Genomic DNA, 16,547 nt, shown 5'->3' with positions numbered 1-16,547 from the left:
TATCATATTAGCCGCATCAATATAAACTTCCCAACAACTACTCAAATACTCGGACGTCACTCAATGAATCATAGTAATACTTCACAAAAGTTTTCAAATACTAGTCACCCCTTGATAATTAAAAATAAGTGAGTTGTCGATTTAACATTTTTGTGACATATACGACAACGACTAAATTAACTTTATTATTGAACATATATTTATAAATTTATTAAGGGTGTCTATGTAACTAGGGATGACAATTGGAGTAGTTTAGAACGGGGACACGAGGAATGCATTTATCATATTTGTCCCGTTTTATTTTGGAGAATATTTTTACTACTATTCTCGTTTCATTCGGTTAGGGAAATCTCCGATGAGCACTGTTTATACCATATTCTTTAAAAAGAAAAAATTTATATAATAAAATTATATAAATGAATTTTTTAATATAATATATATTATAAAATTAAGTATGTTGGTGAAGATGTGCTTAATCATTAATCAGTAGTCTCATTTTTTTATTATAATATATTAAAAATTTATATTATTATAAAGAAATAAACTTAAAAATTTTATAAAATATAATTAATAAATATATTAATTATCTTATATATTTAATTGTGTTTACCGTTGAAGTGAGAATTAAGGTGTAGAAGACACTTTTATTTTATTCCTTCGAATAAAACCAAGATTGATTAGTCATCATGACTTGAAGCGGATAGATTAAAGGGTGGGGACACAAATAACATCTCATTCCCAGTCAAACTAGGAAAAAACTGCCCCCAAACGAAACAATTCGATTTGATTGTCATAAAACAGTTTCAAATGACATCATTATATGTAACCATTCAATTGAATTTGGAATTTAATCTTAAAATTGAAAGTTTAATTTCAATTCAATTTTAAAGTGACAGAATATTTGAGATTAAGAATTAAAATTAAAATTCCAATAAAGTCATATTCTCAAGCCCACTCTTTTTTGTTCGAACTTTTAATTTAAAATATTTATTATTTTAATTATTTACTACACTTTAACGTGTTTGACTTTTTAAAAAAAAAATCATTTTGAGAAATTAAAATATCGAACCGTTATATTTTTTAAAATTTAGTAAATTAATATTTTGAACTCGTATATATTTTTATTTAGGAAGTTAACCTGTTAGATATTTTATTTTATTTTCAATTTTGAAAAGTTAACATGTTGAACTATTTTTTTAATTTAATAAATAATATTATGTCCGACCAATATATTTTGGTAATTAGAATTGACATCGAACCCACATATTTTAATATGTTGTATCTAACTTAATAATATATATTAAATGATTTTATTATATATATTTTTCAAACATAAAATTGAAATTAAATTATAATTTTATAGTTTTTTCAAAATATAAAATTTTCATTGAAATTTAATAACAATGGTAGGGAAATAAGAATTAAAATTTCAACACCAATTTTAATTACACTCATCCAAACCTATCTTAATATTTCAAATAATAATATTTTTTTTCGATTAGATGGTTTAAATTCTACTCACCCTCAAAACTCAACGAGATCCTTTTCGATAATTCTAAGAAGTCATCGATGAAATTAGGTTTGAAGTTGGAATGTTTTGTGGGTGTCTAAAAAGCATGAAGACAGATACACGTGAATGAAAAGAATTTGACCAAATGACTTGTCATGTAATATGGATAACTTTGTACCTCGTGCTAATTGTGAATATAAGGAATGCAATGGATCACATCATGAAAGTTTCTTAATTCATTGCATGTACCATTAAATGTCAATAGGAAAAGGGTCATAAAGAGAATCAAACCAAGAACATGTTGGTAAAAAAAAAGAGAAAAAGATAGCCACTAAACAAACATTAAGAAATAAAGAAAAGAGAGGTTGGTCTGCCAATTTCACTTTAAAAAGGAGACCAAAATGATAATGGTCACATCATGATGAAAACATTTTAACCATGTTACTTATGGTTTTCACCCATGATGGCTATGTACATTACTTGTGTATCTTTTAGGGGCTGTCGAGGTGGTGGTCGCATTTCTATTATTAGAATGTTTATTTTAAAAGTTTAGCCGACTACCATTAAAAGACGATGACATAAGGTGACTGGTTAAAAAATGAGGTTTATCCTTTAAAACTGCAATAATAGATCCGTTTAAAGACATTTCACATAACCGCATGTCAACCAAAAATTACAAAGCTAAAATCAAATCCCGTATATTGCTCTCAAAATAAATAGTCCCCAACACATTGATCGGGATAATGATCCATTTTTTATCCATCAAAATCTCGTTGCATTGTACAATCCATGCCTTGGACAATCCTTTGTTGAAGTTACTAGTTATCTATCTATTAGATATAAACGGCATCTACTAATTGCTCTCCTTAATCTCTTATTCATCTTGACTTTTTCTTATAACGATATTTAAAATTGAAATATTTAAAAATAAAATAAGAGTTCATATTTTTATTAATAAATAGAATTATTTAATAATTGAAAAGAAATATAATAAAGTAAATATTATTTTTAGTTCCTAAAAACAATACCATTTAAAATTTGTTGGGTAAAAAGTTTATTTAAACAAATTTGGGTTATTCCTAAAGATGTGATGGGTACTGAATTTTATTTATTTTGTTTTTATATGATTTTGATTTTTTTTACTTATAATACATAATAATAAAATAATTTTATTTTAAAATTAAGTGTTTTAATATTTTGTTTAATAAATTTAATAATATTTGATTAGAATTGAATTAGAAAAATGATTGTTTTATAAATAAAACAAAATTAATAATTAACTAGAAAATCTTAGATGATTCAATAATGTCACATCTTACTTTTACAAACTAGCCCAACTAAAGAAAACACACAAAAACACCTAATCATTAATTAACTAATTACAAATCTAATAATCATTAAACTATCAAACTCCCAATCTAACAACTAGAAGTTTACCTCGATTATTAATTAATTAATACTAATCATATATTAATAATTAAATTTCACTTCCCTTAACTATTTTCTAATCTCGGGTGTCCAATGCGGCGCAGTCGGGCTAAAATGACACGATAAAACCCTAGAATCCAACAATTCCATTATCGGTGTAAAACTAACGCACCTCGGCACCTTATATTGATTTATCGACGCACCTCTCGATATCGCGTAATCCATCAACTCCTCAAACGTCCCACATTTCACCACCCTAATCTCCAAAGCCCCGATCGACCCGTCCGCGACCCTCCCTTGTCGATAAACCGAGTTCAATGATTCCTCCATTTCCAAACAGCACTTTCTCATCAACTCGTCACTTGGCATCTCGTTACACTCCTTCGCTAACAATTCCCAATACACGACGTAGTGCCCCGGGATTGTTTTCGTGTCGGCGTAACTCGTGTACTCCACCACGCTCGTGTTGAACTCCTTAAGCAACTCCGACGCGTTCCCAACCGCCTTTTGAAGCTCAGCCTCGTCTGTCTTGTCGGAGTCTATGCTTAGTAATACGTTTTTTCTTCTCACGAAGTGAAATTGAGGGGCCGAGTTGTGGAAACCGGTGACTCGGAGAATGTCACCGACTCGGTAACGGTATAAACCTGCGTAGGTTGTGATCAAGAGCTCGTATTCTTTCCCAACCTCGACGTTGACTAAGTCAACCGGATTTGACTTAGTCGAGTCAAGTGGGAGGAATTCGAAGTAAGCCATGTTGGGCATTATGGTGTAAGAAACCTCGGACGGGTTACACATCGGGTTTAGGTTAAGCCCGAAATAGCATTCGGACGAAGCGTACATTGTGCATGCCATTGGCAAACTTCCGCTATAGTATTCCAAAGTTGGTATATATTGAGCCATCGCCCCGGTTACGATCACGTCTAAATACTTCGTGTTCGGCCAAATCCTCGTGATAATTCCTTCCCAATTATCGGACGAGCATTCGGACACGATAAAATCGGCTAGGTTCGTGTCGGGTGTTAGTAACCCGTTTACAATCCGATTACGTAGAGACGGGTCGGTTATTTTAGAGTTTAGAGTTCCGGTTCGGATGTCTTCGGCCAGGTGGATCCAGTTCAACTGGAGGAACCGGATCGCACGGAGTAAGCCGGAAGCGAATACAGCTCCGACCCGAAGGACTTGGATACGGTCGATGAGACCGCAGAGCATTTGAGAGTACATGCTTTGAAAGGAGTCGGGGCAGAGGATGGCTTCGTTTGGGCTGGTGTATACGTTATATGGATCGTATGGTCGGGTCTTGAAATGATCGCTGTTGTAATAGCTTGTGAGGACGGGTCGGGCTAAAAGCCCACCCGGTGTCTTGGTCTCTGACTTTACAAACAAGAAATATAGTCCCTTGCCTTTGTCCAATCCAGGAACGTATCTGTAATATTTAATAATAATTATATTTCTTAATTTAAAAAATATATTATAAATCATTTATTTATTTCACATAAAAAAAGAAATGAAAGGATGGTAGCAATTTCAAACTTCATAATTTAAAAGTCTTTGTTATTAAAATTATAAAAAAATTACATTTTAAAAAATTCCGTTAACTTATTATTTACTTTATATTTATAAATAAATAAAAAAAAATTAATATTACTAGTTTAACCATCAAATTTAGGATTTTCGAATACCAAATTTTATAAGATCGAAATTCAAAACATTCGATTCGCTGAAATTATAGTTAAATTAGTGGCATAAATATTTTATTTATATATTTATAATTTTACGTAAATAATAAATTAAATGCGTTTGAAAAACCGTTAAATAAAATATTATTTTGTATAACTTTAATAATAAATTTTATAATTAACTTTATAATTTTGAAGTTTAAAATAAGAGGTCCGAAATTTCAATCAACTCCCACTAAAACCTCTACAATTCGGGTCTAGAAAAATAGAACTAAAATAAATAATAAATTAAACTTCATTAATATATTTTTTATAATATCAATTATATAAAAATAAATAGCTAGAAACCAAAGGAAAGGAGAAAATGTCACGTCTATCAAATCCATTGATAACAAATTTGATTTAAAAATTGTTTTCCTCTAAAAGTTAGCCAAACAGAATGTCATCAATTCAATTAACAAAAATTCGGCATCTGATCGTGACATTATTTGTGTAATTATTATTTCAAAAATTCAATTCAATTCATCATCATTCTGTTACACCAGAAACGGTTATATCATAACAGAATATCAGAATATGATCATCTAGCTGGATTTTGTTATACAAAACGGTTTCTATTCCTAATTGAAATGAACGAATCAGTCAATCAGATCAAATGGAGTATCGCAAACTTACAGATTCATGACAGGCATCAGAAGACTATACAACAACTGCCGACGATCTAACTCTTCTTTAATCGTAGGCATCAGTTTCCTCTCTCCAGCAGAAGTTCCAGAACTGTATTAATTAATTAACAAATCTCCGATCAAAACAGCTAGCGTGAATATAATTTATAGATTGAATTGAAATTGAATCTGTACGTACCTAGTTAAGAATTCAGAGATCGGATGAGAAGACAAGATAGCAGATCTATCGCCATTAGCGATTCGTTGAATCTCCGGCTGTAGATCTTCATAAGTGATGGCAGGTAGTTTAGATTTGAAGGATTTACGATCGGTTTCACCGTTGAGTTTGAATCTCTGAAGATACTCGGTTTGAGCGTTGATTGTAAGTATCTCTTGTAATACTTTCTCCTGAAATGCGTCGGCGTTTCTTGTCATTTCTTCTAGCAATCGAAGCGCGATTGCGTCTTTTTTGCATGCTGCCGGTCCTAATGGAGAGGATAGAGATGAATCTACCGCCATTTCACATAAACACATGATGATGATGAGAGAGAGAGAGAGAGAGATGAGGAAATTTGTGATTTAGATTTGAGAGAGAGAGCGAAGGTGAAGGGATTTAAGATGGTGTATGAATGGCGGGGGAGAAATAGCGGTTATATAGGAGAGAGGCGGCATTAATAGATCTCCGCCTAATTTTTTGTGGATAAAAAATAGATAAAACCAGTACACATGATATGTACAATCACTGTTTTCTATTTTTTTATATTTTATATATTTTCTTTACATTTTACATTAGGGTGGTTAAAGAAGGTTGTTATCTAATATATATAATAATGAAAAATTAAATTGAAAAAAAATTTGAAGTTGATTATTGAACATAAGAATGTTGAATCGACTACTCCAATGATAGACTATTATATGAAGTTTTGAATTTTGAAGACTCACATATTTGGGTGTTTAATATTTGGTTTGAACTAAATATTTGGTTTGAACTAAATATTTGATCGAATATGAATTCACTAAATTCGAATTTTATTTTCGATTTTCGAATCGATTTTAAATTAATTTGAATTCAAATACGGTTTTCGATTAGATTTTTGAGTTGGAGTTTTAACTTGAAAACTAAATTGAAAACTAAATTCATTTTTTATGGATTGTGGTCAAAAAAAATTAATTGGGAATTTTTTTTTGACCACAATGGGTTTAAACACGCATATCCTAATAATAGGCTTAACCATTTAACAAACGCAGAATTTATCGACTTACGTGCTCGAACACAGGAAAAAATTATTATTTATTATTTATTTTAGTTGTATATTTTTGATAATCATTTTTTATTATTTATTTCAGTTGTATATTTTTGATATAATTGATTACATATAATTAAATAATTATATATAATATATAATATATTTACAAAATCAAATTCGGTTATGTTTTATTAGAATTTATTATAATTTAGTTCGGTTATCGAATTGGTTAAAAATAAAAATTCAAAAAGCTCGAACCGATAAACTCTAATAACCCGAAAATTGAATAGATGAACACCCTTAGTGGATTATCTAGTTTGAGAGAAATCGACGAATTTTCATTCATCGTAGTTGTTTGATGCGTATAATTAAGAAAAGTGATAATAGAGTGATTTGGGGAGAGAATGAGAGAAAAAATGACATTGCATCATTTAATTGGTCGAAAAAAAAATTGGTAGAAAAGAGAGAAAAGAGATGAATTGCATCATGTCATCTAAGAATTACAATTTGAAACCGTCAGGCGATAATCGAACTCAATTGCCCTGTTTGGAGCAGTTTTTCCGCAAAACCGAATGAGGATGGGGCGGAGATGATATTTGTGTCCCCACCCCGACCCGATTTCATCCCGATTTTATCTTGAACACTATAAACAGAATTAAATATATAAAATTATCAATATATTTATTTATTCATTATATTTTATAAGAGTGGTAATTTATTTCTTTATAATAATATAAAATTTTAATATATTACAATATATATATATATATATTAAAAAATTAATTTATATAATTTTATTGTATAATTTTTTTTTTAAATTATAAACGGTGTCTTGAGGGGATTCTTCGAAACCGAACGAGACGGGGATGATATTAAAAAAATCCCCGAAATAAAACGGGGCATGAATGCATCACCCTTAACTGCGCCCCCATTGCCATTCCTAACATCGTTCCCTCCCACAATCCCTTACCCAAATTTCCTCCCCAATCATTTCTCATATAATTAATAATGTTATAAACTATTATTACGACGTTTTCTGATATTTATTCTGAAAAAACGATGTAGTAAGTGAGAGTGTTATTCGTTCTTTTTAGATAATCTATAAACTCGATAATCGGTTACGTAACGTGTTTTTATTTATTTATTTTTTATTTTGTTAGGTAATATTTTGTTGTTTGATTAAATTAATTTCATCATTTTTAAAGTAATAATAATTTGATTAATAAAGATATTTGTTGAAATAATAATGATTGAAAATTAATAAATAAGCTTTCCCATACATAAAAGACTAATTTTATAAGTGATTGAAAATTGATGTTTGTCAACACCTTGTCTAATTTTGAAATCAAAAGGTAGTAATTTTATATTTGCGTTATAAAATTCAGTATTTTGTTGATTTTATAGTTATAGTATATTTAATATAGCTTACTAAAAGAACTTGGGTTAATTTTTTTCTTATATTTGTACTCTATTTAGGAAGGTAATAATATTCATTTCAAACTCAAATGTTCTAAAAATATTTTAGTTTTAGATTATTGTTATTTAAATTATCTTAGTAAATTATAATAAATAGAAATAAGAGTTGCAAATAAAATTGTGTTGTTAATTAAGTAGGATTCTAATTTAAGAAATAATATATTTTTTATATAAATAAATCTAGCTATTTTTTTGGTTGGCCTATATTTATTTATAAATAAATAAGAAAAAGTGAATTTAGAAAGAGGAGGCAGGCAGATATCACGTGGGCAATAGTGTAAAACCACATCATGTAAGAAATGAGCATGTCATGGTGGGGTCCACAGGCGAAGGAAGAGAGAAAGAGAGGAGAGAGAGACAAAGCTTTTATTTGTTGGTGGGCTGTGTAAGCCAAACAAGGAACAACATGGGGCCCACTACACGTGTCTTTTTGTTGGTTAGTTGGGCCCACATCTCGACACGTCAGCTTCTACAGCCTGGTTACGCGTTTTTATTTATTTATTTGGTATAGTAAATTTTAATTTTACTGTGGTAAGTTCTTCACATGTGATTATTGACTACCAAGATGCCAAAAAAGTAAAAGATAAAACTTTTGATTTCGATTTATTTGTGAATTCAGTTTGCTTAATTAGTTTAGTTTATTAGATTGGTTTCATTTTGTTCGATTTGATCGGTTTTGTTTACAATTTAAAAAAATTATTAAAGTCCTTCAAGTAAACCATTTTAAGAAATTCAGTTAAATTTAAGTTAAAATATTTGAAAAGATTTTAACCTTATATAAAAGAAATTATAAAAAGAAATAGTAGAATTGCGGGGGAAAATAAAATATATAAAATACATAACAAATGTGAATTATGGTCGAAAAAAGAGAGATCTACACAAAAAAAAAATGATGATTACACTCATAAATCACAATTGTTTTGAGTACATTAATTTTAATATTACTATTAATGATTTTAGGATCACAAATGTTAAGGTGGTTTTTGATTTTTTTGAAATATAACTAGATATTTAATTAATCTTTTCATATGATTTTAATACTTTTGTGTACATGGTGAAGTATATCATTGACAGAGAGTGATTTATATTAAAAATTAAACCAATTGTGATATATATCCACTTCACAAATCTCGGGGTAACTATCAAGATTTTGCAAAAACGCAAAAACACTAGTTTTACTTGCTTTTTTTTTTTTTTTACTTTAATACAAAATGCTCATTTTACTTCACTAGAAAAATCGAAGGCCAGAGTTGATTTCAAGAGTTTGTTGTTTGATTTGTTTCGACTAACACATTGTTGAATTGGTGTGCTGGCCTCGGAATTGAGATGAATTCTTAGAGTCATACCTTCTACAAGAGTCTCTATTCATTTAGAGGTCATGACACAACCGGATGTTTTTGAGACTATTCAATCCCCTTTTCTTGAGCTTGATCCGACAATTTGTTTAATGTCTGTTTTGACCGTGTTTCCTTCTATAATCGTTAAAGGTTTAAAATAGAGCGATGATTATTAGGTCGCATTTGTCTACACTATACTTGTGATTTTTTTGTTAATTGAAAACACACCTTTTATTGTTCTTATGCTTAACTTTTAACTAACTATACCTAACTTATTCATTTGTTTTATACATAATTAATGATTATTTTGAAAATATTATAAAATATTCTAAACAAAAGGGTAAAAAAAGATAGGGACAAATGCATGCATTATTGGAGAGTACCAAAGAAATAATTAATAATGTTTTTTTTAGTTGTACCTCTCTATGTACCAATATACTTCCGTGCAGTGGCGTGTACGTATGTAATATAATCAATTTCAAATACAATTTATTTAGAATAAAACTATATATTCATTTAATAAAATATTAAAGTTGACCTTTTAAAAAAAAAAATTATATATAATAATCCCTTCATATCTAATTTAAAGAGTTTGAAGATATAATCAAAATATTTTGATTTTTAAAATTTTATTGGGTTATCTTAGTAGGTTAAAAATATTATTAATATGAATATATATATATATATATATATATATAAATATATATATAAAATGTATTTTTATAAAATTATTTCAGTTATATAAAAGATTTGGACGAGATATTTTCCAAAAGGGTTTATAAATGTTTTTAAAATTTTTGCTATAGATGTTTCCAAACAAACCAATTTTGTGTTTGAAGAATTTTGAAAACTAACTTTTAGAATTTAAATTTATTCAATGTAAAATAAAAATAAGAAAAAGAATTATGGCTTTATAATTAATAAAAGACATACTTGTAAATATTAAAATCTCTAAGTTCAATTTTCCTAAAAATGAAATGACTTAAATTGAATTGAGTATGTAATTATAAAGCGCGTTGAAAAATGTATTAATAATGGTTGTGGCATATTTTCAGTTTGATATTTTTAAATTACTAAACCTCATATTGAAATTTTGAATTAGCTGAAAACTCCAAAGGATTAAAATATAAAAAGATTCCAATTAGTTGTTTCAAGTTTCAACTATATATGATTCAAGCTTATAAAATTGGGTAATCAATAAAATATTATTTAACCACTAATATAATGACAATTAATTATATATTGACACATGAATATGTCTTAAATTTTTAATAACCGTCCCAATAATACAACCTACTTAGGGCGAAAAATAATTTATTTTTTTTATTCTTTTACCGTACAAATGTAATATTATCTCATAATTTCTTAATTTTTTTTAATTTAATATACTATTTATTTATCTAATATTTTATTTTAATAAAAGATAATTTATTTTTATCCACCTCCCTTTTATCATAATTTTCTCGTGTTTTCTGTGTCAAACTTTTTTTTAAGTCCCATTCCAACTGAATTCTGAATCTGAACCTATCCAACATGTTTAAAAATTAAAACATACAAAGTGATTAAGATCAATAGTTAAAGTCTAGACCGAATAAATTTTATAAATATATTTTTGCTTACAATTTTATAATAAATTTTAAAATAAACAAATTCATATTTACATTTTTTTAATATCATTTTTTAAGTTAATTTTATACTTAGTTATATATATACAAATAATAATAAGTTCTAAAATCCTTATTTTCATGAACCCACCAGTGTAGTATAGAGGTAAGAGTCGACTTAAGAGACCAAAATATTACGGGTTAACAAAAAAAACGTTTTGCGTTGAAGCTGTTCGATTTCAACAAAAAAACAAAAAAACGCTTTGAGTTGAAACGGAAGGTTACGACTGTGGGGGTAATATCTCCTTATTTAAAAAAATAAAAATACATAATTAGATGCATTTTTGACATTAACTTCTATTTGAATTATTTTCTTAAATGAATTAGTTTTTAATCTGGTCAGCCATTGGCCCATGTGTATGAAACAATTTTATAATTTCTGTTTAATTCAGGTTTTTATTTTAATTTATTTATTTTGCTTAGAATTGTGGAAAGACTTCAAAAACTAATTATTGGCAACACAACCCATTTAAATTAAACTGACAACACTGCAGAAATATTATTTAGTTATTTAACTATTTAAATTGCATTATAATCTAGTGGAATTATTTTATTTTATAAGGGAAATCTAATAAGTATAAATTTAATCCAGGTATTGATAATGATGGGTCAATTGTTGCATGTGCAGAGGTGGGCTAAGTTTTATTTAATTAGACCTGAAGCAATTAATTTATATTTTATTTTGGGTAAATAATAGTTTATTTTTTATTATTTTACAAATGTTATAAAAAAATCACTAAAGATTGCCGACAATTGAAGCTTTGAAATTCACCTATTTATCATCTTTAATAGGTGTATAAATAAATAAATAAATTTAGAGGCCAAACTTATTTTTTTTTTCTTTCAATATTTTATTCTGTATAGAATACAAAAAAGTTTTTTTTGTCTATGAAAAGAAAATGAAATTCTAAGTTATTTCCTACAAAATAAATCAATTAAAAACTAAATTGGCATACTCATATCAATATTCGAAATCAACTAACATAAGGGCAACAAAGGATAAATATATATTAAATTATTTTAAATTATTTGGGCTTGTTCAATAATTATTCCTCAAATTCTTAAAAAAGTTTTTTTTTAAAAAAAAATAACAAAAAATCTCAAATTAAACCCAAATTGAACCAATCCTAAGGGCTTGTTTAATGTTAGTATTTGAGGGTTTTTAAGTTTTGTCAAAAAAAAAAAAACTTTGTTTGATGAAAAATAAGTAGTTGAATTACTATAACATCCCTTTCAATTTAAATTTTATATTTTACAAAAATAAAGTAAAGTATCTTAGTTGATAAAATGTTTTAGAGAAGAAGACCTTAACATGTCAAATATGTCGATGAATACCTTCGGCTTCCCCGAGGTCCTAGATTCAAGCATGTTGGACGATGCGCGTCTTGTTAAATTAGTTGAGTGTGATTATAGATTACGTGCTTAACTCGCGGAGATTAATCATATTCAGAAATAAAGAAGTGAATCTGATCGTTCTAAAAAATAAAATAAGTCAAATACTAATCTAAAATAGTTTTTGTAAATTGAGTATATATATCCACTTTCATGCATGATTAGAGGCTGTTTGGATAATTAATTATTAATGAAAGTTGAACATGATCATGTGTTGTAAAAAATAAGTGTTTTGGTGTTGGAATTAATTAGTTGATGATCATTGGCAACTAATATTGTGCTGTCATTAACACTAAATACTATAATTTTTAATTTATATTATTAATTATTGACCATACACAATATTAATTACTACTAGACCCCTCACATGTCTTAATCACTGTTCATCTAAAACATCTCAATTTTACTCATAATCAACCCCATGTGCTAGCTTTTAAAATTTTTGAATTGAAATTGATAAAAAAAAAGAATAAAATAATCCCTATATGTATTTTCGACTCAGAAGGATATCGGGTAACAATGAAAGAAATTCATAATTTTAAGTTAAAAATATGAAGAAATCGATAAAAAAAAATTAGAAACAATATCTTGCAATTAAATTAATACGCTTGAAACAAAAACCAAATGGACTTGAGCGAATGATTCATAAACGATGAGCGAAGGATAAATTGGGGTGCACCATTAGGTCTCGGGTATTCAACTTTTGCTCTAAATTCTTTATGTTGAAGATTTTTTTTCATCTACTTTTAAGGTCAATTGACTTTATTAAAGGCGACCATACGAAACTCAATCATATAAGAACTAAAGAAAGCGATAAATCAACTTCGAGATAAACCAACTTCATAATGAATACAAGATCTATCGAGGAACAAAAACATCAACTCCGCTTTCGGTTAAGACATAAGTAATGGTGATTTCAACAACACCTAAAACACCGAAAGAAAAAAATAAAGCAAGGAGAAAAAAAATCTAGGAAAAGACAATTGCACCCCTTTCAACTATGAAGAAAATTGTTCTTTAAATATAAAAAGACATGTTTGATAAATAATATATCTAAATTGGTTGAGACAAGAAAGATAACGTTATAAAGTTTTGTTAATAATGCATGTTTTTTGTTGGTTCATTAAAGAGATTGGGCATAGGCCAATAAAAGTGTTATTTATTATGGCCATTTTACATAAATCATATTAATAATGTTGTCTGCCAAATTGTCACACATAATTAGATCTAAGTTTATAAAAGTTCTTCGACTAGATTGGGCCGAACTCATCTAGCAATAAAAACATTCCAAATTTGATCAACCAAATGATTAACATGAAGCGCGAACCTAAAACGCAATCATCAACAAAAGGCAATTTTATTGAAATAATGAGAAAATTAAACAAAACTTTAATAATATTATGTTTTTAAGCCGACAATTTGGTTCTCAATTAAAAAATAAAAAATTGTTCAAAATCTATTAACAAACAGCTGAAAATTACATGATTTTTCCGGGATTGAAATTACATGATTTTTCCGGGATTGGGGAGTGAAAATGGAATCTTTGTCGGGTGGAGGTATGGACGGGTTAGTTGTCAAAACCCAACTCCAAAACTTATATAAAATTTCAAAACATAAATATATTTTTAGTATATTATTATTTATTTAGTTTGTAAGTGTCCAATATTTATAAATAAATTAAATAATGTTGAATGAAGTATACATGGAATATGTAAAGTGCTTTTAATCAAGGAAAAAAAGGAAACCAGTAATAAATATTCTTGTTTATAGCAAGGAAATAATATTCTCTTTTTTTAACATAAAATTTAAATAAATAAATATCTCATCATTAAAAAATAATGGATTATTCTTATTAATAAATGTAATAAAAAAATCTTTTCCATAACAAGAGTCAAAAGTGAACAAAGAAATAAACAACAAAAAGAAATATCCCTCAAAAGTGATCATGAGAATGTAAATCTTCCTCTATCTTTATCTTCATATTAATAATAATATATTTATTCCCAATTTATCATAAAAAATAATTAGGGCTTTAGTTAATTTTTCAAATTTATATATATTTGTTGACAACACTTCATAAAATTTTCTTTGTAAATAATGTTAATTTTTTAAAAAAAAAAGAATATCGTATCATTGTTATTATAATTATCAAATCATGAATTTAACAAAAGTGTTAAAATATTTCTACTATACATTTATTAAATTTAAAATTATTTTTTAACCCACTAATTAATTTAAGTAGTAAATATATCTAAAAATTAACATAGATTTTATAATTTTACAGTATGAACCAAAATTTTAAATCTACAAAATAATTTTTTAAGTAAAAAAAATGTAAAGTTTTTGAAAGAATTCAATATTAATATTGTCTGCCTAACAAACTGCATTTTGACCAATATATTCTCCATTAGAAATATTAAGCTACGGGTCAAAATGAAAAAGAATAAAATGTGTTCAATCTTTTTAAATACAACAATTATCCAAAAGAATAAGAATCCTAATTTGTTTATTTTTCTTTTTTAGTTACTAAGAAGCAATGAAAATTTATATTAAAGTAAACAAGAAAAAATAACTTATATCATTAACAAAATAATTAGAATCCGAAATTCAAACCCAAAAAAATTAGAATTAGTAATTTGGGCAAGTTATAAAATTTAAATTTTATAAAAATAACTTTTCATAGTATTCAAAAAAAAAAAAAAACTCATCTGGTAAAATTTTCTGGTGAAATTTATTCAAAATTCTTAGATCACCACATTGACGGAGATTTAGAGTGATAAACCGACTGTTTAACTATGTTGCATCGTTCAGTTTTGGACAATCTTCAGAAGAGATAATATGTAAACATTTACGGGAGAGTTAGTATTTAATATCATTTGTTTTTGATACATTTATTTCACTTTGTTGTCATTTTTTTTCAAGTTTCTTTTTTTTTGTTATATTGTTGTTGATATTATTAGGTTCTTTTCTCTTGGTCACTTTTATCTTTCATAAGAAAAGAAAACAAATTAAAAATTCATCATTTTTTTTTTATCAAAAATATAATTATTTACTTAATTGACTACAAACTCTATCATCGAATCGCACGTGACCAGTGAGTAAATTTCTTCAATGTCAGTTTCACGTGCAAATATATTTTTCTAGATTTTCTTGTCCCCGTTTTTAGTCTTGATCGTTGAAGTTATATATATATATGTTATTATACAAATTAAGAGATAAACTAATCATACTAAGTGAGTTTAATCATTTCATTCATTACTTTATAATAACAATATGTTAGATTCTTTAATGTTATACTTATAAATAATGACTAAAGAGTCTTATTCGAAAACATGTTATTTAAAAAATTAAGAGAGATAAAATAATAAAGAATGAGTGTTAAGAGATAATAATTTTTTGGTAAAAATACTTAAAAGATATTAATATATAAATAAAATAAATAATAATAATTTAAAATTTAAAGTATTTTAGTTAATGAATTGAGTGATTTGATTGATGAGAGGAAAGTGATATTATATTTGATTTATACGAGGTTATTTGAAAAACTCATACTAAAGTATATAAAAATTAAAGTTGTTATATATTTACAATAAAAAAAAGTTTTTTTTTTTTGTTAAATTATCTCTAGACACTTATTTTTTACTACCTAATTTTAGAACTCATATTTTTTATTTCAAAAATAATTAATTTTGAGTTATAAAATAAAAATAAAATAAAATAAAATAAAATGATAAATATGTTAAAATAATTTAATCTAATAATTATTTTGTATTTTATTAAAATATAATTATTTGTCTATATGATGAATGATAAGCTAATATATATATATATATATATATATATATATATATATATATATGATAAATTTTAAATAAATTTAATTGTTATTAATGTGTTATAATTTGTTTTTCTAGATATTTTGACAAAACAAATGGTTGGAAAGTAAACAAAAAAAGTGATCGGTCGGTTAGGACTCCGGGTAGGATTGTCAACACCCAGACAGGAGACTCAACTGAGCTCAGAACCTTGGCCCAGGCCCATGCGGACACTAGATGAATGCAAATGAAATTTGATTGTTTAAATTTGATAATTAACAAATTTCCTGCAATTTTTATGAACAAGATAAAATAAACCAAAAAATGACATTGGATA

At 26.8% G+C, this 16,547-nt stretch overlaps 1 protein-coding gene across 1 annotated transcript; it reads right to left on the bottom strand.

The window, feature by feature from the left end:
* Nucleotides 1-2,805: 2,805 nt before the first annotated feature.
* LOC124941856 (probable indole-3-acetic acid-amido synthetase GH3.1) lies at nt 2,806-5,891 on the bottom strand. Its single transcript, XM_047482217.1, has 3 exons — nt 5,479-5,891; nt 5,290-5,391; nt 2,806-4,361 (listed from the first exon to the last, which is right to left on the bottom strand). Exons 1-3 carry the CDS (start codon nt 5,811-5,813, stop codon nt 3,008-3,010), a joined length of 1,791 nt encoding a protein of 596 aa, XP_047338173.1. The 5' UTR covers nt 5,814-5,891; the 3' UTR covers nt 2,806-3,007.
* Nucleotides 5,892-16,547: the final 10,656 nt, after the last annotated feature.

Source organism: Impatiens glandulifera, chromosome 6 (genome assembly GCF_907164915.1).
Source record: "Impatiens glandulifera chromosome 6, dImpGla2.1, whole genome shotgun sequence".
NCBI lineage: Eukaryota > Viridiplantae > Streptophyta > Magnoliopsida > Ericales > Balsaminaceae > Impatiens > Impatiens glandulifera.
Note: the sequence above shows the minus strand (reverse complement) of the source record. Positions and strands in the feature narration are given on the sequence as shown.